The sequence below is a fragment of the Geotrypetes seraphini genome, chromosome 16 (genome assembly GCF_902459505.1).
Source record: "Geotrypetes seraphini chromosome 16, aGeoSer1.1, whole genome shotgun sequence".
Taxonomy (NCBI): Eukaryota; Metazoa; Chordata; class Amphibia; order Gymnophiona; family Dermophiidae; genus Geotrypetes; species Geotrypetes seraphini.
Genome location: NC_047099.1, coordinates 53,749,780 through 53,772,939, shown reverse-complemented (window position 1 = coordinate 53,772,939; position 23,160 = coordinate 53,749,780). Strand labels below are relative to the sequence as shown.

Genomic DNA, 23,160 nt, shown 5'->3' with positions numbered 1-23,160 from the left:
TAAAAGAGGCTGTTAGAGAGGTGCCAACTTATCAGCTACAAAGATTTTAAATTTGTAATATAGAACTTAACTTACCACCAAAAATGGACATTTACCATAAGTTATAGTTGTCTTTCCGGTTGATCAATATCACTTTTTCAGCTACAACAACATCAGAAAGTTTAGATTCTGAAACAGTAAGTTCTTCATTAGGAACAGTTGATTTGAATATTTTCAGTGCTGGATGTACTGTATATCAATATTTATTTATTTAAAAAAATTTTATCACGCTTATATTTAAGTGGGTAACAAATAATGCATACATAAAAGATTTTTTTTTTTAACTCTACAAAATTTATCAAAACATCATCGAAAAATCATATCATAAAATCTGTCATCTAATATATAATTCACATGGGAATTCTCTGTCATGAGTATTATTACAGTAATGTCATTATGTACCTTTTGTTAATTTACATGCTTTAAACATTTTTTGCGGTATCCTTATAGCCCTATAATGCAGAAAGAACATTAAGTAATAGTAGCAGAAGAAAGGGCTCTTGTGGTAATTGTCCATAATTCGGATTCTAAAGTTAATGTTGTTATTATTTAGAGAGCTCTTAAAAAAATATTTGTATAGTATTGATGCAATGTATCCCCCTACCACTGCCACAATGACCACCATAAAAAAAATAAACAAACATCTCAGAAGATACATGGGGAAAGACTAGGACACTTACCCTAGCCCTATGAGGTCCTAGGAAGTATTGAGCCCCCCCTCCCCTGTTTCTTAAATACCATAGAGAACCTAATACTCCTTCCCATTCTTTTTGGGAATGCTGGTATACTCAGAGAAGTTTTGGTCACACATAAAATGCTACTTGCAGAGGATCTTGGGGAGAATGATAGCAGGTATGGCAGCATAAAGGGTGGAGGATATGCCGGGAACGTTTAGAGGGCTACCCAAGAGGGGGAGCGAGATGTGTCATAAGGTGTGTCTCCGAGCACATAAATGAATACTACAATCCTGGACTTCTTCAGAGCCCCTGTCTTTCTGGAAGTGGAGGAATCAATTCCACCCATTAATCACCTGGGAGGCACGAATGGTAGAAGGACATTCTAAAAGACAGAAATGATTTTTACTCATTTTGCATACTTATTTGGCATTTGTAAATCCAAGGGGATGAAGCTTATTTTTGAACATGTCATAATGGTGTGTCTGAGAGAATACCAGATCTGTTAGCAGGGATTGTTATTGCTGTTTATCTGAGGTGGGGCAATGGAGATGGACATTAATGTTTGGGGACCATAAGAACTATGAAGATGACTTCTAGCTTTCCTCTGGTAGAATGAAAGGGGGGGGGGGGGGGCGGGGAGTATGTGCATAATAATGTTAAAATGTTTGATGACTAGAGACTTATTATTATTACTTGACATGTTGCTGAAGACTGGCTGTGTTACAAACTGAAAATTATGATTGTTGTTGTTTTGTGGAAATCAGTTGTCATCAATAAAATTGTTTGAAAGTTAAGAAAAGAAAAGCAGTGGGGAAAGCCAGCTGATTTAATCAAATTTTATTATGGATATAAGAAAATAGATTTTAATTGTGTATATGTCCTTGTTTGACCAGGGGGATCTTGGAGTTGCAAGCTCTTTCCTGATTGAAATCTTTCCTAATGATAATCTTGCAAAAGATAGTGCTGTGTCCAGTCTCTTCTTTTTGCCGAAGGAGGTTTCTCCATTCCTTGTTAATCAGTTGATCTAGCTCTCAGTTTTTGAGATGGAAGGGAATTCAATGGATGCAAGATGGCTGCACCAACTGAATTTTAGATGAGCATTGTGGTTCTGTTTGAAGAGTATTGAGGAGTTTTGGTGTTTGAATAGGTTTTTGGGGGGGTCCTAGAACAGAAGTAGTTTCTAGGGCCATGATGGCTAGATGGATTAAAGAGGCCATTGTCAGTGTATATATTTGTAGGGTGTCAGATGCCTACTGCTCTCAAAGCACATTCTGTGGAGCACTGTCTAATTCCTTTATAGGACATTTGTAAGGAGGCCATGTGATTGCTGCATTCCTTAATGCAACATTATAGGTTTGTTAAGCAGGCCCAGCAAGATGCAGCCTTCAGAGCAAGTATCGTGGCTACAGACTTGTTTGCATCCCATTCTGTTAACTGCTACTTTAGTACCACTTCTCACACATCAGGAATGGGCTGTTGAAGGGAGAAATTAGAGTTTACCTGCTAATTTTCTTTCCTTGATTCTCTCTAAACCAATCTAGAACCCACCCATGCTCAAAACTGATAAAAAGGTTAAAGTGGAACAGCTATAGGGGAGGTTGGTTGTTCGAGCCAAGCTTTTCAGGTGACAAATAGTTAATAGTCTTATCAGTTTCTATGGTTCCAGTGTTCTTTTGTTTTCTGATTCCTTATTTGTTTCCTGCCCTGTGATTTTGGAGTGTTTTGTCCATCTCTGCTTTGTCAAAAGAAATACTGGCTGACTATGGATTGCACAGGACCCATAAAAACATAAGAATTTTCATTCTGGAACAGACTGAAGGTCAATCAAGTCTAGTATCCTGTTTCCAACAGTAGCCAATCCAGGTCCTAAGTATCTAGTTAGATCCCGAGTAATAAAGCAGATTTTATGCTGATTATTCTAAGAATAAGCAGTGGATTTCCTCAAACTATCTTAATAATGGCCTTTGGACTTCACTTTTAGAAATTTATCCAAACCTTTTTTAAATTCTCTGTCAGTGAATTCCAGAATTTAATTACACGTGTGAAGAAATATTTTCTCCAGTTTGTTTTAAATCTACTACTTGGTAGCTTCATCACATGCCCCCTAGTCCTTTTGAAAAGAGTAAACAAGTGTTTCACATGTACCCATCCACTCCACTCAGTATTTTATAGACCTCTATCATATCACCCCTGAGCCATCTTTTCTCCAAACTGAAGAGCCCTAGCCGCTTTAGCCTTGATGGGGAGAAGGTATTGAAGTTGAACCAGTAGATCTCAGTCTCCATCTACTGGCTGGAGATTGTATACCCATGTAAATGGACTGGTCTAGAGAGATTCAGGGAAAGAAAATTAGCAAGTAAGCCCCAATTTCTCCATTTGCATTTACCTATCCATTCCACTCAGCATTTTTTTTTTTCATACAAATTTTTATTGAATTTTCCAAAATACAAAGGTCACAAAGTAAACACAATCAAACTAAGAACAAGCAAATGACTACAACTCTTTTAATTGTACAGTTGTGAACAATAGCAAAAAAAACCCAGAAGCAACCCCAACCCACCCACCACTCAAATTACCTTATGATTTCCTGTTATCTTTATAGCCCTACTCCTGCCCATCCTTCCCCCATTAACATGTACAGGAAACCCTGCTACAAGCTTCAAACCCCAGAAGAGAGTCAAATATAGCCTATCAATAATACAAACCACTGGAGTAAAGAGGAAATCCTTCCTCCCAAAATTACCCAGAGACCCCTCAACATTAACCTGAGCATCACGACCTATAAGAAGAGAGTATAGCCCAAAAATAGGAATTCTAGATACCAACATACAGCTCCCAAATCCTTCCCACCCCCATCCATTACCCAGTATTCTTGCCACCCTTTCTACCCACCACCACCCATTAGAAATCACCTTCCCTCCCCACCCATCCCACCCCCCTACAGAGCCTAACCCAGCCTCTTAAGCCCCAGACCCGGAGTGGTGAGGGGAAGCCCTCCAGTCTATATCCATTTAGCATTTTATATACCTCTTTCCAATTGTCTCTTCTCCAAACTGAAGAGCTCTAAACTTTCTAGCCTTTCCTTATATGAGAATAATTTCATTCCCTAATTATTTTGGCTGCCCTTTACTGTATCTTTTCTGATTCCACTCTACATTTTTTGAGGCGCAGCAGCCAGAATTGTATACAATACTCAAGGTGCGGTGGCACCATAAAGGTGTGTGTTTTTGTTTTAGCAGCACAAGCTTTCTGGTATATAACAGCAGGACATTTTATGTGGGTGTATGTATTACAGCAGGCCAAGGTCTGCTGGAGTATGTATTATAGAAGGACAAATTCTGCAAGTGTATGTGTTACAGCAGGATAAACTCTGCCAGTGTATGTATTACAGTGGGCTTGTTCTGTGGGTGTATATTATACAGCAGGACAAGCTCTTTGACTTTATGCAAAGTCTTAAATAGGAATGAATAAGAGGGGCACCTGCTCAGGACACAAAACCCTTTGTGAGTTGAAACAATGACTGAAATACAGTTGTGGATTGGCTTAGACAAAGTCAGAAAAGCATGCCATATTCCTCCTAATATCTGGGTTGGGGGAGGAAGAGAGAGAGGAAAAAAGGTTTGGAGAATAGAAGGGCGGGAGTAGAAAAAGAGTGGGCTGTATGCATTACAAGAACTGCCTTCATTTTTTTTTTTCTTTTTTGTTAAACATACTGATGACAAAATTCTTACCCTGTGGCATCCTTTGTTACACAGTGTGTTCCCAAGAGAGCTGAAGGAAGTGTTTGCTTCCTGGAGGATGCGCTGCGTGGAGCGAGGACGGGAGGATATTGCCGACCGCCTGATTAGTGCCTCACTATTCCTGCGCTTTCTCTGTCCTGCCATTATGTCTCCCAGCCTTTTCAGCCTCATGCAGGAATATCCTGATGAGCAGACCTCACGCACATTAACCCTCATCGCAAAAGTCATTCAGAACCTGGCAAACTTCAACAAGTAAGATATCATGCGTGGAAGTGGCGATGGGGGAAGGGAGGTAAGATCTAATGAACCATGTGTATATTATCCTGGGCTGTGTTTATGATGATAACTAATGCTTCAGTGCTACACAAAGCTACCTAACGCCAACAGAGATCCCGGTTTCACAGACTGTTGTAAAAAAAATAATAGTCTGTAATACTTTCACAAGAAGAAAAAGAGAGGAATCAAAACTATGGACAACTTTTGCCGATCATTTAATTTCTTGGTCGCAAAAATTTGGAATGAGCTCCCCTCAGAAGTCAGACTTCTTTCTCCTTTATCAATCTTTAGGAAAGTGTTGAAAACCTATCTGTTTCAGAAATTTCTGACTGATTCCTCTACTTTAAACTAATGATCCTAGAGGTTGAGGTCTTATCTAACTCTTTCCAGTTTCTGTGAATATTTTGTTAACCAAGTCGAGCCCTATTGGAGGGATGAATCGGTATATAAAACCAAGGATTGGATTGGACATTGAAAAAGAAAGCTATAGGGCATGGGGCTAGGCTTCTTCAAGTTAGTGTGGGAAGTACTGGGTTTTCTAAATGACCTCTCCGCAGTAAGTATCTACATGCAAATGCTGGTAATGGTGATGAGGTCATTTTTGCAAAGCCTTTAACCCATGCAAAATGGCTTTCTGAAATTTTTCCTTTCTCAGTGTGGCCAAACATTTGCTTCTTTTGGTCAGATGAGGAAATTTGCAAGTGTGGGTGTTTTAGCTCGATTTGTCAGATCCACTCACGTTATTTTACTGAAAAAGCAGATGCAAGTGTTTAGGAGTACTTTGTATCTGCAGCAAGCTGCAACATTTGAATATGGCTGCAAACTCATAATTTGAAAATCATCCCTGTTTACCATCTTAAGTGTTAAATGTGGATATTATTCAGGATATTATTTTGTTTTATTAATTCATTTAAAACCTTGTACTTACTGACTTTCTAATTAAAATCAAAATGGCTTACAGGGTTACATAGTAAGTACATTGAAATAAAAGTATACGTATCCACTGATCCTGATGAATCAAGTTATTCCCCCAAATTCCCAATAAAATCATCAACCCCCAATATACCCACAGACCATTACATTTTTTAAATTACTCATAACAAAGACATAGGTCAAAGCAGGACTTTTAAACTCTGGCATTTGGGTGCGGCTATTTAGACGCTGTTGTTGGTACAGAACCTATAGGTGTCTATATCTAAAAGTATCTAAAAGTCCGTTTCTGCTAGAAGCACAGAAGATGGGTCAATGTGGAAGCATGACCTCCTTCCTCCTCTTCTTTACCTCAAATGGCAGCACACATCTAAATATTATGTTTCCCCCCTCCCCTTCCCCTTGAGGCTGTGTGGCTCCACTGCTGTTGCCCGGCTCACTAGGTCTCCATACCTGTGTTTGGCGCCCTCTTCATTAGTCATTGCTTCCAAGAGGCAGGACCATAATGTGCCCGAGTTCGGAGCCGTCTCTATTGGTCATTGCTGATGGGTGGGGTTTAGAGCAACACTGACCAATTGTGAGGGCTCTGAGCAGACATTATGGCCCCATCCCTCAGTTCTCCATTGATGAGTGCTGTTGATGGATGGGACCTTGATGTGGGCTCAGAGACTTGTTGACCAGTGGTGAGGACTCTGAGCGCATGTCATGGACCTGATCCTTGGCAGCACTTACCAGTGGAGAGGACTCCGAGTTAGGGCATGTCCGAGATCTAGTGGCTGCAGTTACTAGAAGTTCTTTCCCCACTTTCAGTACAGTGGTAATCTCTACTTGGTCACCCAGAGAGTAACAGACTGAACTCCCATCCAATCTCTTGGAGTCTAGGACCCACTTTTGTGTTTTACATGTGACCTAGCAGAAAGAAGCTGGGCAGTGCACGAGACTGGGGAGGGTCATCGCAGCTCCGCCCTTTAGCATTGCTGACACGTGGAGACCTGGTGAGATGAAGAGGGGGAGTTGGAAGGGAACAACCCACAATTTGGTCCTCACTGTGGTACAGCACACTGACCAATTGTATGTACACCCAAACGGCAACACTCAAAAACCAGACAGTGAAGCTCAAGTGGCAGTGCCCAAAAGTCACGCTTCCCCAAATGTTTAGATGTTAAAGAGTATGTATAAATGGTAATATTGTTCATGTTGGTTTTTATCATATTAGTGTAGATTTAGGTTTGAAAAGGGTATACACAGGCAGGTACCGCTACTGACACTGGTTTTATCCTTGTGTTGCAGTCGGTTTGGTAGTAAAGAGGAGTACTTGTCTTTTATGAACGAATTCCTTGAGTTGGAGTGGGCCAGCATGCAGCAGTTCCTCTATGAGATTTCCAACCTGGATACTCTAACAAACAGCAGCAGTTTTGAGGGCTATATTGATCTAGGCCGGGAACTGTCAACCCTTCATGCCCTGCTCTGGGAGGTGATGCCTCAGCTAAGCAAGGTAAGCTTTATTTAAATTGCAATAATAGACCAGCAAAGTGTAACTGCAGGTTATGTAACAGAAATAGTAACTATTCATACAATACACAATACACCTATTATTGAAAGAGTGGGATGATAGAATATGAAAGTAGGGCATGAGTTCAGGGCCTAGTCTGGCTCTGCCCTTTCTCCTTTCTAGTTCCACTTTGGCAAATTTCCCTTGCTTTTCCATAAAGGATTGACCATGCAATTCAATTTGGTGAATTTCATTACCATTTTTGCCTCTCCCTTGGCAGGACGTTTCAAGCATTCCGAGACCATTCATACATTTAGAGTTTGTATTTTTAGTTCCTAGATGTGGGTTTTCAAAATAGGTTATCTTGCGTATTCCCAAAGTTAGCCATCTATTGAAAATTTAGCTGTTCTGAGCTGTTTTTTGCAAATAAAACCTTCTATTCAAGTGCTGCCTTCCTGCATGGTTTGCAAGCCCTGGGATATTACATTACATTACATTACATTAGGGATTTCTATTCCGCCATTACCTTGCGGTTCAAGGCGGATTACAAAAGGTTAATTTAAAAAGACAGAATTACATCATAGAAACATAGAGTATGACGGCAGAAAAGGGCCGTCGGCCCAACAAGTCTGCCTACTCGAAGAACCCTCCCTCAACAAGAACCCTCCCTCTAAGAATTTCCTGGAGCGAACCCACTTCAAGAACCATTCCTCAATAAGAACCCTCTTTTTAAGCATTTTCCCGGAGCGAACCTACATGTTTATCCCATCATCCCTTGAAGTCGAGTACGTTACTGGCCTCAACTGCCTGACATGCAAGACCATTCCATCGATCAACCTGACGTGGGTCTGATAGGCAATAAGCCTCGTTCTGTTGAGTTGTCTGTACAAGCATATGCATGGAGGGGCATAATCGAAAGGGACGTCTAAGTTCGTTTACGTTCATCTCGCAAGTTGTCCAAAGTTAAAAAGTGCCTAAGACACATTTTTAAAAGAGAGGTCCAACTTTTTTTTACTTTCGAAAATTGTCTAATTATACGTCCTGCCGATTTGATCGTCCAAGCCGCTAAATTGTACATCTTTATACCACATTTCCGTCCATTTTTCCATCCAAGTACAAAACGCCTAGAACAAGCCCTGTTGGACGTGGGAGGGGTCTGCAAAGTGATGGACTGCACACCCAGACATGCCACCTAAATAGTGGGGTACCTTACAGGGCACTGCTGTGAACTTCACAAATAGGGTGCCATGGCTTCTCACTACAGCTCCCTTATAGATGACGGTGAGCCCCCTAAACCACCTCCAGAATCTCCTAGACCCACTTATCTACCACCCCAATAGCCCTTATGGCTTCAGGAACCACTTATATGCCAGTAAAAAAGGGTTTTGGGGTTGTATTAGGGGAGTGCACATGTTTAAGTATCAATGCAGTCATTACAGGGGCTTATGGGCATGGGTCCTCTCCACCCCCAAGATGACTTAAGCTGCCTCTGGGCTGGACGACTAGGCTTTCCTATGTCAGGCGGCCAGGTGATGATGGTTTGGAGGCTTAAATTTAAAGTTGTGAATAAAATTTTTATGGGGGGGGCTGGTGATCACTGGAGTAGTGTGTGGGGGTCTGTGTTATGTGTTTGCAGTGCTTATCTGGTGAGCTTAGGTGGGTTTTTGTGACTTAGACCATGTTTTACATGGTCTAAGTCACAACGTCCAAGTTCCGTCTAAGCTCTGTTGTAAAACATTTGGTTTTACATGCTGTACGACTTAAGTCTAAGCAGCCCATGTCCCGCCCAACTCCCGCCCTTGACACGCCTCCTGAAATGCCCCGTTTTGCTTTGGATGTTAAGCAGCACTATGAAGGCCTAGGTCGTTTAGAAAAACGACCAGAACCCATTTTTATTTTCAGCGCTTGGACGTTTTTGAGAAATGTTCGTCCAAGTGCCGACTTAGGCCGGTTTGTGGACGTTTTTCTCTTTCGATTATGAGCCCCTTAGTCTTTGTATTTTGGTCTAGATATTCAAGGTACCTGCAGCCTGCCACACTCCAGAAGTAATTTTAACCCACAGGTTTTGCCACAATAATGAAAGCAAAACTGTTCCTCCATGCCTCCATTATTGCTTGAGGAAAACTTACCCACAAAGTTTTGTGCTTGCTTTCTCTGCAGCGCGTCCTGAAGGCAAATATGATTAACACTTTTATAGAAATCACATTCATAATTTTCTGATCTCCACACACAAGAATGCCTTTTCAGTCTTCAGGAAAAGTGCCTGTGCAGAGGTCAGGCAGTAATGAAAGACTCATTTTTCAAGGATAAAATACTAATTTAACTCCCGGAAATGACTTTTTTTAATGGCATCTCCCTGTTTAGTGTGCTCTTTGCAAAGAAATAAATATGTGCCTTCTAAGGTCTATTATTAGTTACATAGGTGAATAATAAGTTTGTTTATAAACAAGCACAAGGGTTGTGGTTTTCAGCTCCATAATTAAGCTACTAGATTAGCCTGTTTGAAAATTTTGGATGGTGCCTGAGGTATGGTTGCATTGCAATCCAATTAGGTTATCATCGTGAGCTACTGTTAAGACGTGCTATTTTACTATTAACCCCAGTTATTAATAACTAGGGGGTAAATATTCAGCTGACAGCAGTGGTTGACCGCTGCCAGTGTTATACCTGGATATTTAATGCAGACCATATCTAGGTTTCAGCCAGTGGTGTAGTGAGGGTAGAAGGCGCCCGAGGCAGTGGCGCCCTCATCCTCCTCTCCGCCACCCTCCTACGCTCCTTCTGCATCAAATTCCTCCCCTCCGCTCTTTCCGTGCCCTCGCGCCCTCCCTTCCCACCCCCATACCTATTTAAATCTTCACCAGAGCGAGCAACTTCTCTGACCTGCTGCTCACGCTGGCTTTCCCTCTGACATCACTTCCTGGCCCCATAACCCGAAAGTGATTTCAGAGGGAGCCAGGTTGGTGCAAGCAAGAGGCTAGAGTAGTTGCTCATGCTGGTGAAGATTTTAAAGAGGTACGGGAGAATGGGGAAGGGAGGGTGCTAGATGGCGCCCAGGGTGGTCTGCCCACTTCCCCCTTACTATGCAACTGGCTTCAGCATTGACTATCCGATTTATGCAGCACTGACTTAACACATAGCCAGTTACTGACTGTCGGACAGACGCCAGAGGGTGGTGATTAATGGAAGTCGCTCGAAGGAAGGAAAGGTGAGTAGTGGAGTTCCTCAGGGATCGGTGCTGGGGCCAATCCTGTTCAATATGTTTGTGAGTGACATTGCTGAAGGGTTAGAAGGAAAAGTGTGCCTTTTTGCAGATGATACCAAGATTTGTAACAGAGTAGACACCGAAGAGGGAATGGAAAATATGAAAAAGGATCTGCAAAAGTTAGAGGAATGGTCTAATGCCTGGCAACTAAAATTCAATGCAAAGAAATGCAGAGTAATGCATTTGGGGATTAATAATAGGAAGGAACCGTATATGCTGGGAGGAGAGAAGCTGATATGCACGGATGGGGAGAGGGACCTTGGGGTGATAGTGTCCGAAGATCTAAAAGTGAAAAAACAGTGTGACAAGGCAGTGGCTGCTGCCAGAAGGATCCTGGGCTGTATAAAGAGAGGCGTAGTCAGTAGAAGGAAGAAGGTGTTGATGCCCCTGTACAGGTCATTGGTAAGGCCCCACTTGGAGTATTGTGTTCAGTTTTGGAGACCGTATCTGGCGAAGGACGTAAGAAGACTTGAGGCAGTCCAGAGGAGGGCGACAAAAATGATAGGAGGCTTGCGCCAGAAGACGTATGAGGAGAGACTGGAAGCCCTGAATATGTATACCCTAGAGGAAAGGAGAGACAGGGGAGATATAATTCAGACGTTCAAATACTTGAAGGGTATTAACGTAGAACAAAATCTTTTCCAGAGAAAGGAAAATGGTAAAACCAGAGGACATAATTTGAGGTTGAGGGGTGGTAGATTCAGGGGCAATATTAGGAAATTCTACTTTACGGAGAGGGTAGTGGATGCCTGGAATGCGCTCCCGAGAGAGATGGTGGAGAGCAAAACTGTGACTGAGTTCAAAGAAGCGTGGGTTGAACACAGAGGATTTAGAATCAGAAAATAATATTGAATATTGAATATTGAACTGGGGCCAGTGCTGGGCAGACTTGCACGGTCTGTGTCTTTGTGTGGCCGTTTGGTGGAGGATGGGCTGGGGAGGGCTTCAGTGGCTGGGAGAGTGTAGATGGGCTGGAGTGGGTCTTGGTGGAGATTTCGGCAGTTGGAACCCAGGCAGGGTGGAGCTTTGGATTCTTGCCCAGAAATAGCTAAGAAGAAAAAATAAAAAATTTAGATTGAGTCAGGTTGGGCAGACTGGATGGACCATTCGGGTCTTTATCTGCCGCCATCTACTATGTTACTATGTTACTTAATCAGCTATGGGTTGCACATAAAGATAGACTGGTTTTGTTTGCAGTCTCATTTATGTAATTACCCTCCTGTATTGCTTGGTAGACTGGTATAGTTTTTACGAATGGGTTATACGCCTCACTGCTACCAGCAGGTGGAGACTGAGATCAAACTTGTATATCAGGCTAGAATCTCACTAGCAACTCAGTCTTCCTCAGTCTTCATTAGCAGGTGGTAAGACTAATTCGGCTCCCCTCTTAGTACTGTTTGAATTTTATTTTGGACTCCTGGGTTCCCCTTTTGTGCCGGATAGAGCTTGGACGGGTCTTGTTTAGGGATCCGTCCCACCTCGGGGGTGTTAAACTCGGCGGGTCTTTTGCTGGGGCCCTCCCCCCACCTTCCTCCACCTCCCCATATTTTTGTAGAGGTGCCTCAGCTGGCAACCTGGCCCCCTGGTTGGTCAGCCCTCCAGCTTTGAGAGCCGTGGAGTCTGTTCTGTAAAAGAGAAAAAAAAGAAAAAATCCTGATGTGTGCCAGTCTAAAGGGCTCATTTCCCTTTAAAAATGCCTTTTTACTATATTTCCTCATCTAACTTGCACTTTTCTTTCAGCTAGGGCGGTTTTCAGCACAATGAGCACTTTTAAAGGAAAAAAAATGCTCATTGTGCTCCAGACGCAAGGTACTCAGGGCCTATGCAAGCATTGTGCAGGCCGGAGCGGTGGGTAGCCTCGTTGGGAGTGGATGCTGGCAGCTAGGTCACCCCGCTGCATGTACCTCACGAGTTGCCTTTGGATCACATGGAAATCCAGGCTTCTCCTGACGCCCAGGCAGAGAGGGTTCCCCAGCCGCCGACAGTCAGGGAGAAAAGGATTCCCTTGCCGCCGGAAGAACTGGGGATTCCCTTTTTGGTCAGTCGGTTCCTCGGCCTCAGTGTCAGAAAAGTCCCAGACTTTTCAGACGTGGCAGGCCGCAGGAGCTCTGATTTTGGCGGTTTCAGGTCCAATTTTAGCGGGAACCTCCTCCTTCATCTCAGTTACCTTAGGTGACCTTCCCCCTGTTCTGGAAATACAGGGGCAAGTTATGGCAGGGTCTCCTGCTGGGGGTTGTCCCCCCTGAATTTATGTTAGCACTTTGTAAAGCATATGTGCTGACGGCTGGAGGTTCCATGTCCTCTCGGGGGGCTTGTGGAGGCAATCGGCGGCTGTGGAGCTGCTGCAGGCCGGAGTTTGTGTCGCGGTGGGAGGGTGCACAGCACGGATCGGACGCGCACGGGGCTCTCCTTGACCCGGGGCTTCGGCGCCATCGACGGAGGGAAAGAAGCGCTGTGGAGGCGATTGGCGGCTGGCTGCGGTCCCGGCTTGTGGAGTCGATCATGGTGACCGGGCCCTTTGAAAGCAGCGCTAGGTGGAGAGCAGGAAGGCTGTTGTGAGGTAATAAGCGCGCATGCGCACTCGTGCGGCCACATCCCGACAGAAAAGGGATCAGGGAACACATATCGTGAGTGCGCATGCGCGGGCTAGCATTTTATTATTTAAAATCGATTTGAGTTTTTAAATAAATTTGTTGATACCCAGATTGATGTGTACAGTCCCATTTCCCACTTGGTTTTCTGTTCTTGCTTTGCTTGACATGGGGTTGTTTTAACTGGTTTCAGTATTCTGTGGTGAATCTGTAGTAACAATCTATCTATCTTGGTTCATTTCAGCTTAGTTATAAATAGCCAGTTAAGTAGGATTAGGGTTACCATATTTAATAATGGAGAAACCCGGATGCATGGCTCCAGCCCCGGCTCGTTCCGCCTCCAACTCACCCTATTCCACCTCCAGCCCCGTCCCCAAAAAGCTTCCTCTCTCTTTTTTTCACAATCTCCAGGTTGCTTCTGGAGGGCCTCCAGCATGCGCGGATGCATGTGACATTATCTACGCATGCTTGTTGAAGGCCCTCCAGATGTGGCAGAGCCTGGGGTTTTCCAAAACTCGGATAAACTGTGGGTTTTGGAAAGTCCATGCGGGGACCCGGACAGTCCTCTAAAAAAAGGACATGTCTGGGTTTCCCCAGACTTCTGGTAACCCTCAGTGCCATTTTGTAACTTGATCCTCTATTAATCGGTGTTTATATGTTACGCTGTTCCATCTGTTTCTCCCAGGAAGCCTTGATGAAGTTGGGTCCTTTGCCCCGCCTCCTCAATGACATCAGCTTAGCACTCAGGAATCCACATATCCAGCGCCAACCACGCCACCAGAGTGAGAGGGTCCCACCCAAACCCATCATCATGCGAGGTCCTTCTTCTGACCTACAATCCTTCATGATTCGAGACTTGAACAGGTGAGAGTCTTAACAAAGAGGTCTTGCACTTTACCATTTCTTTACTTATAAATAGGGGAATGTCCTGCTGTTTAAAGGGTAATTTTTTAAGGGCTTCCTAATTTGTACATGCTTTCTCTTTGAAAATTACTCCACAGAAAGTAAGCACACATTTACACCTACCATTTAGTATGCACAAATTTCCCAGATTATTTTCCCAACATAAATGCATTTTTTTTTACAAAGTTATGAGTAAAAGCTCATCCCTTCCCAGAATCCCCCTCAATGTAGTCTGTACAAATTTGAAAAAAAATGTTGACAAGGAGGACGAATTTAGGCACACCAAATGAGTCTTGAATATTGATGTCATCCTCCATTTCCTTGTCTTTCTCCAGACCAGACCAAATGTATGGGCTATGCCCTTCTACCAACAGATGGAGATAGAGAACAAAAGTCTGTGAGTTCCACCCTATGATGGGCACTGTACAGCCTGTTTCACTCCAGTATTTCTCTCTCTCCAGATGGTAGATGGGTACTTGTGCAGCTGGATATCGACCTGAAGGGTTCAGAGAACGGGCTGTGGAGCACAGTCCCTTTCTGGAGGGTAGACAGTGTGAGAGTGTAAATCTCTTCTGGTTTGTCTCTTGAGCTGAAGGAGAGATTCTTGAAGAAGTCCAGTTCCTTCCAGCCCAACCATGTCTTGATAAAAGAGCATCCAGGCAAGAGCTTCTGCTGAATGGTGGCCTGTAGTCTAGCCTGATTAGGGTCCTGGGAAGTGAACTGGTGAGCACTGGGATGGCCAGTGGTAAGACGAACTAGAGAATGACTGTGCCAGGAGTGACAGGCTCTTTCTGAGGCAGGCAGAGGCAGTCAAAGAGGCAGGCAGGCAGAGAGTGCAAAGTATTGCTCCAGGTTTGAGGATTGCTCTGGGGAGATCGTAGCATTGCACAATATGCCACACTGGATTAGAGACCTGGTCCAATTGTGGATCAGAGGTAGCATTACTGTGGACTGCAGATTCTGCAGTCTCTATTCAGGATGGCCAGTGTGGTGCAGCTGGAGAGTGTTGGCAGCATGGGAATAGTGGCCATCTGGGTGTACAGTTTGACACCCTGAAGGAAAGTGTGTTCCTGCCTGAGTGTATCAGTAGGATTCAGGGCCAGATCCAGGCCCTATTACTACTGATGCTTATCATTTTTGTAGCACTACTAGACATACAAAGCGCTGCACACTAAACATATATGAGACGGTCTCTGCTTGACAGAGCTTACACTGGTTCGCTATTTGCTCAAGATCAGAGCTGTCATCAAGATATCCTGGACTCCGGAAGCCAGAACCTGTTTAGGCTGGTGGCTACACTGAAGTAGGGCATGGACTTGAAGCCAAAAGACTGGATAGTGGTGAAGATGGATGCCAGCCTAATGAGTTTGGGAGATTATTGTCATTCAAGATTTGATGATTGGCACTGGAAACTCATTGGTTGATCAACAGGCTGGAACCAAGGTCCACTTGCAAGGCTCTACAGGCCTTTGAGTGGCTGGTGCGAAGCAGAGCAGTCCGTATCTTTCCAACATTAGAGCAGTTGTATATGTCAATGACCAGGGAGGTGTGAAGAGTGCAGGAGTCATGCGGGAAGTCTTTCTGTTATTTAGATGGACTGAAAGCTTAAAAGCCTTGTCCATGGTTCCCAAGTGGGAGCCCAAAACATGCAGGCAGATTTTCTCAGCAAGCACTCCCTACCTATAGGGAAGCTTTTTTTCTTATTCATAACTATTGGGATAGCCTTCCTTTGGACCTGATGGCTTCACATTTCTTTAGTCGGAGGAAAGAGCGGGGCTCAGAATACGTAGATGCCTTGCTGCAGCCATGGCCTTGGGAGGGAGGCCTATACATATTCCCCCTGGCCTCTGTTGGGCAGGTTGGTGCATAGGATTGTGACATACCCAATACTGGTCATTCTCATTATTCCAGATTGGCCCAGAAGACCATGATATGTGGACTTTTGCTGAAGATTGGAGAAGGCTCATGCTTCCTCAAAGGAAAGATCTTCTGACTCAGGGGTCAGTGCTAATGGAAGACCTATCTCCCTTCTTTCTCAGCCCTTGAGAGGCAGAAAGGATATACTAAGGTGGTCTCATTGCTTCTTTGAACTCGGAATCCATGTCTAGCCTATGCAAGAGCTTGATTTGGTATGCAGAGCAAGGGATGGTAGCCTCTCAAGTCAATCCTTTCTCCAGGAGGGACTAAAAAAGGGTTAGCGGTTAACTTGCTGAAAGTGTAGGTAGTAGCCCTTGCCTTTTCTGAGGGCATGTTACTGACTTGTTACTCAAATGTGGTTCGGTTCCTTAGAGGGGTGATGCACTTTCGGACCACCAGTGCAGTGGTTGCTACCAGCCTGGGATCTCAAACTGGTGCTGGAGGCATTATCAGTTCTCAACCCCCCCCCCCCCTCTTTGAACCTCTAAGCAAAATGACATTAAATAATTCTATGCTGAAGGTTGTTTCTCTGGTGGCCATTTGTTCAGCAAGGAGAATTTCAGAGTATCAAGCATTGTCTTGTAAGGAATCTTTGATAGAGTTCATGGAGGCGGGAGTGTCACTCGGGATGTTTCCCTCCAGTTGATTTCATTGTCTTCCTTTAGGAAGGATGACTGTGAAGCAGAATTTTGGCTCCTGCATTGTCTGAATGTGTGTAGGATACTGATAATATATTTAGAGGTCACAGATACATTTCGAAAGTTAGACAGATAGTTTCTTCTCTTTGGAGGTCCGAAGAAAGGAGAAGCAGTGACTAAATTGTTATTAGAGAAATAGCTCAAGGAGGCAGTATCTTCTGCTTACATCCTTAGGGGATATGTAGTTCCAGAGGGCCCTAAGGCTCACTCCATTAAAGGAGTGGCAGCGTCCTGGGAAGAAATGCCCATGGTTTTAGCCAAGGCAGCTATTTGGTCTTCCTTGCGTTCCTTTAGAAAACATTAGCAGTTTGATGGTTGGGTCAGAAAGGATGCTACTATCATAGAAGGCATACTGAGGGCTTTGGTATCAGGGGCCTGCCTGGTGTAAGGAGTGCTTTCTTATATCCCACATGTCTGGATTGGTCTGGAGGATGACGCAGAAGGATAAATTTGGTCTTATTACCCTGATAATTTTCTTTCCTTGAGTTCTGCCAGACCAGTCCAGAATCCTGCCTGTTATAACATGGTAGGTGAATGGAAGAGTATTTGTTCAAGTGTTTGGTCAGCACTTGGATTAGGAGTTATTTTTTTTAGTTTTAGGTGCAATTCATTAGAGATTCTCCATTCCCTGCATGTTGCTGTATTTAGGGAGGATTTTTAAGCTTTGATTCAAGAAAATACTGAAGGGAAGCTGGTTGCACATTGCCCTTAAAAGGTGGAACTTAGTCTTTTGCTCTCTATTTCTGTCTGCTGTTAGGGGAACACAACCTACCCGTCTAGACTGGTCTGATAGGACTCAAGGAAAGAAAATTAGCAGGTAAGATCACATTTCTTATTTATGCGAATAAATAGTATGTAAAGTGACCTTCCATAATTTGCTTACAAACAGTTTACATCCACCCTGCACCTCAGAGTAGCTATGACATGGGGACCAACAGTTTGCAGAAGCCATTTACTTGGGTGGATTGAGTATCTGAAAATTTCCCAGCTCTTACACAACTAAAAGTAAGCTAGATTGTGTATGTAGATCAGGGAAGGAATATTATGCACATACAGGGCAATTGATACCCATGTAATTTCACTACACGCTATGCTATAAGATAGTGCGTCTAAGTACCTTAGCATGTAACTGCAAGGGGGCATACACACGGAGCATAAGCGTGTCTTCAACTTACACACATAGCTTACAGAAGGTTCTAAGTTACACATGTTGCATAGTGCACTTAGGTGATTAGCCGTTGATCTGGCGTTAATGATTGCTCCTAAATATAGGTTCACTAATTTGGATTTACACTAGTATTCTCTTACCATATCTTGGTGTACAGATGCCATAAGGCACCAAGTTATAGAACTGTTCTTAATTTAGTAGAAGGGCCTCTATGTGAAATATCAAAAAGCCCCTATTTTGGAAAGGCAACATAGGCACCCAGAATGAGCTCCATTAGCATGCAAATTTACACCTGCTTTGAAGAAGATGTAAATGTGTGCATGTCCTTGCATTTTATAGAATATGCATGTGCATTGCAATTCTGCCGCCATACCATAGTTACACCTATGGGAATGCCTGTACACAGGGCACAGTCTTGTCAGCCAATATATTTGTACACATGTATTTAGCCATGTATGGTTATAAGAGCCGTTTCCACTGTAAAACACGCTTTACATGTGGAAAATGATTTATAAAATTTTTCCCAGTGTTTTTGCAGAAAAAAGTTATCTCAGAAAAGTAGGTGCATGTGAACACTTATTCACCAAAAGCATGCTTTCAAAACAGGTTCAAAGCCTTTAGGCTAAACTACTCACAGACTTTGGAAATCTATAAGAAAATCATGCACTGTGCCTCTCTGTTTCCTATTCATCTCTCCTTTGTAGCTCCATCGACATGACCCGGCTTCCTTCCCCAACCAAGGACAAAGCCTCTAAGGATGTCTTCTTTGTCACCCGCCCGCCATTGGAACGCTCCTCACCAGCCTACTGCACCAGCAGCTCAGATATTACAGAGCCCGATCAGAAAATGCTGAGCGTGAACAAGAGCGTCTCCATGCTTGACCTGCAGGACAGCCGTATGAACAGTATCTCCAACCTGCAGACAGTGGGTGACATGCTGAACAGCAGCCAGGCATCCATCACAGGGGCGGTGGGGCTGCGACCCAGCCGCCTTTCTCAGGGGAGCGGCTCCAGCATCGCAGCTGGTCTGCGGCTAAGTCAAATGGGGGTGACGACAGACGGACTGTCTGCACAGCAGCTCAGGATTCCCCTTTCCTTCCAAAACCCGCTGTTCCATATGGCATCAGATGGGCCAGCCCCACACCGGCCTGACCCGAACGCTGACATCTTCGCCCCTTTCCATGGTTACAGCAAAAGCGAAGACCTCTCATCCAGCAAACACATGCTACATAGTCACAGCTACAGTGACGAGTTCACCCGTCAGAACTCGGAGTTTACCAAAAGGCAGCTTTCTCTTCAAGACAATCTACAACACATGCTCTCCCCGCCCCAGATTACCATTGGGCCCCAACGTCGGGCCGACCAGCCAGCTCCACCCCCATTACAACGTGGAAAATCCCAGCAGCTAACAGTGAGTGCTGCACACAAGCCGAGGCCCTCCAGTGGGAACCTGCTGCAGTCACCGGAACCCACCTTTGGTCCACCTAGGCCTCGCCAGCAGTCCGTAACGAAAGACGTTCCCTCAGCTCTAAAGCCATCTATCACCAAACAGGTGAGGGACTGGCAAAATAAAAAAATTTAAAAGGTTGAGAGGGAGAAATGAAAAACTGAGCAGCACCAAGATGGAGAGGACAAAAGCAGAAATATAAAAAGGAAATGAGAGCAAAAGAAAATCACAGCATTAAGGAGAAAAGGTCTAAAAGCAGTTGAGATGGAAGAATAAAACCTCCCATAACTAGCAAGGCAGAAAGGAATAGTGAGGAGAAAGTGAATAGGGTGAACTTGGAATTATGGTGGATTCCCAGACACTCCATGAGGGTTTGTAGGAATAAAGAGGTTGATATTGAAATTATTAATCCACTTGGCTTTGAGATAATTCAGTGGGACAATGTATCTGGTTTTCAGGGCCTCTGGATAATTTTAACCAGTTAAGAGAGTGTGCTAGGGACATGGCTACATGCTAACTGGATTGCACAGATAGTCAGCACTATCTGGTTAATTTTAACCAGTTAGCTCTGCTCAAAAAAATATCTGTCCTAGAATTAAGTGAACAAATTTGTCTTCCTTTTAACTGGGTTTGTTCAAACTGGAGACTTCCCTGACTTTCTGATAATTTATCTGGTTGACTCTAACCAGATATCCAGCATTACACCATGAAACCCAGATAATATCACTAATCCTCTACCGACTTCATTAACTCCAGACACATAAGAAAACAAGAACATAAGAATAGCCTTACTGGGTCAGACCAATGGTCCATCAAGCCCAGTAGCCCGTTCTCACAGTGGCCAATCCAGGTCCCTAATAGAGGTCTGCACGGGAACGAGGGTCCCGCGGGAATCCCCCCCTAACCCATGGGACTCCCACGGGGATCCCCCTCTGGTCCACGGGACTCCCACGGGGATGGAAGGCTTTGAAAGCAGGGTTCGTCCATATAATATAATAGACACGTCAGCCTTAGTAAAAGAGGGGGTTTATAAGTTAATTACCTGAACAGAAAACAAAAAAAGTGTTCCACCAAAGAGATTCCACAAGGAAAACAGCAGCGCAAACACAAAAGAAACTGTGGAATTGATGATCCTGTCAGAAGTAATTGCTGCTTTTTATGGGGATGGGCGGGGATGGAGGTAATTCCTTGCGGGGATAGGTAGGGATGGAGAGGATCCTGACGGGGACGGGTGGGGACAGAGAGGATCCTGGTGGGGACGGGTGGGGACAGAAAGAATCCTGGTGGGGATGGGTGGGATTTCTGTCCCCGTGCAACTCTCTAGTCCCTAGTACCTGGCCAAAACCCAGAGAGTAGCAACATTCCATGCTACCGATCCAGGGCAAGCAGTGATTTCCCCCATGTCTTTCTCAATAACAAATTATGGACTTTTTCTCCAGGAACTTGTCCAAATCTTTCTTAAAACCAGCTACGCTATCCGCTTTTACCATAACCTCTGGCAATGCATTCCAGAGCTTAACTATTCTCTTGAGTGGAAAAAAAATCTCCTCCTATTGGTTTAAAAACTATTAACTTCATCAAGGGTCCCCTAGTCTTTGTAATTTTTGACGGAGTGAAAAATTGATCACACACACCACCAGCCCTATACAACCAGTAGAATACTGGGTTAGATGGTTCTGTTTACTGACATTTGATGAGATCACCCTTAATTACAAAAAAAAAGCAAAACAAAGCAATTTACAATTTAAAAAAAAAAACTTAAATCGGAAAAGAACGCCATAAAATAAAGGTCAGATACCAAGCATTGTAAAGAAATATTTGATTATTAAGACAATATTGGCTGTGGTATTTTTAAGTGCAGACACCCTCTGTCATTGCATCTCCTATCCCAGTAAATCCTCAAAAGCAAAAGTAATGAAGGGCATTCCATCAAAAAGATAAAAAGTGCTATTATCGGTATTAATTCAGTATGACTATTCTTATGTTCTTGTGTAACCTTAACTTACAACACTTTCACTGACCTCCTCAGACACACTACTAAAGTCCAGAAGCCTTCACTGATCTTCTTCCCGAGGGCAATGCCATTGATATACAATGTCACTGGTTGCTCAGTTACATTTTACATATGAGTTACATATCTATTTAGGAGAGACACTGAAGGTGTCTGTGATTATTCTCGGTGTATAGGTCAGTGTTGGAATCTTGGTTTTGTGAGGTTAAGACGTCATCGATATCTGGATTTAATGGTGTGCATGAGGAGTTGGAGGTTTCTAGTTTCAGAAGGAGATTGAGAGAAGGTATCCTGAGTTTGGTATCAGAATGAGGTTAGAAAATGTGTCACAGTTAATGGTATATAGGGTTATTGCTACATATAAGGAAATCTTTAGAGTAGAATGTAGAGCAGGATGTAGTCAGTAAATGTCTGTAAAGTAGAGATTTGTCCCCGTCCCCGCAGGCTCTCAATATCCCTGTTCCATTCCTGCAAGCTCTGCCGTAACTGCACAAGCCTCAAACACTTATGATTTTAGAGTGTTCGAGGCTTATGCAGATGATGGCAGAGCTTGCAGGAATGGGACAAGATGGGGATAGAGAGATCCCACAGGGACAGGGAAAATTTGTCCCCATGTCATCCTCTACTGAGAGGTCAGTTAGTAGGTCAAGGAAGTTGGAGTTGATGGTATTAGGAGGAGGTCAGTGAAGGTGTCTGGGGTTGGTGATATGTGTGAGGAGATCATTGTGTGGAGTTTGAGGTGTGTGTGTGAGAGAGAGAAGTCCAGTAAAGGCATCTAGGGATAATAAGGTCAATAGGGAGCTCAGAGCAGGTGTTTCAGGGTAATAAGGTCAATGTAGTGTCTGGGATTAATAGTGTGTTGTAAGAGGTCAGTGAAGGTGTCTAGGACTAATAATTTCAGTGTAGATGTCTGGGGTTACTGAGGCCAGTGGGAAAATCAGGAAAGGTGCCTATGGTTAGTGATGTTAGGAGAGGGTTTTGAAGATGCCTGCAGGCGATGATGTATATGTGGAGTTCAGTGCAGGTGTCTGAGGTTGTGTGACTAACCTGGTTAGTGGTATGTGTGAGGAGATCAATATGGAATTAATGCAGTCTGTTTGAAGGCAAGTGGCCTTGCCCTTAATAAAAGATGCCTTTGAGGTGGTTGGTAACTTTTTATACAGATATTGAGTCCCTTAGGTATATTCAACAATTCTTAATAATCAAATTCTTTTTTTTTTCACAGCAATCGCACACGCAGGCTACCCTAAACCCTGTGACCCCAGCCTCCGAACGCACTGTGGCTTGGGTAACAAACATGCCTCACCTCTCTGCAGATATTGAAAGCTCTCATATTGAGAGGGAAGAGTACAAGCTGAAGGAGTATTCTAAATCCATGGATGAAAGCAGACTGGAGAGGGTAAGCTGCTCATTTCATTACCAGAATCTTTTGCTTCTCACTGAACACGTTTAGTTCTCCCTGGGAGTAATTGTAAATAAGGATGAATTTTTAGCAAGGGCACTTCATCGGCCACATTTGTGTGCACTTTTCACTGTACAATATGCCAGGAGGTTTCCAAACACAATGTACCCATCTGTTTTGTGTTTGAAGATTAGGTTATTGTGTAGCTGAAATTGTACATTTGAGCTCCCTGTGGTGCAAATTGATGTCATAGAATATACATACCAGGAACATGTCTCTATGTGTAGACATTTTTAAAAACCATAATGTGCACATGTACTTTCCAACTGCTCTTCCAAAACACCCCCTTTTCTTTCCGCCTTCATCCCCAGAATACCTCTTTTCTATATGGTGAAAGGTGCGTATGTGTTCTTTTTGCTGCTTAAACATTCACTTACATCGAATGGCCTGATTTAGTCAGGGCAAGTCTTTTTCACCCTTACAATCTTATCTATAGAATAGATAATTATTCTGTATTAGAGTATTCCTAAATTATGTGTTGCTGCTTAAAGGTATCCAGAAAAGTTATCTGAAATTTTTAAGTGTATTTTCAGCTACATATGTGG

General features: G+C 43.7%; 1 protein-coding gene across 16 annotated transcripts in view; it reads left to right on the top strand.

The window, feature by feature from the left end:
* SYNGAP1 (synaptic Ras GTPase activating protein 1) overlaps nt 1-23,160 on the top strand; it is a 134,457-nt gene that overhangs the window by 74,456 nt on the left and 36,841 nt on the right. For 11 of the 16 annotated variants that reach the window (XM_033923702.1, XM_033923710.1, XM_033923699.1 and 8 more), the window contains 6 exons: nt 4,472-4,708; nt 6,953-7,157; nt 13,696-13,874; nt 17,286-17,345; nt 18,401-19,247; nt 22,379-22,552. In XM_033923702.1, coding sequence (XP_033779593.1) covers nt 4,472-4,708; nt 6,953-7,157; nt 13,696-13,874; nt 17,286-17,345; nt 18,401-19,247; nt 22,379-22,552 — 1,702 coding nt within the window. The remainder of the gene's footprint in view (nt 1-4,471; nt 4,709-6,952; nt 7,158-13,695; nt 13,875-17,285; nt 17,346-18,400; nt 19,248-22,378; nt 22,553-23,160) is intronic. The other 5 variants (XM_033923708.1, XM_033923703.1, XM_033923711.1 and 2 more) reach the window with 2 other exon arrangements.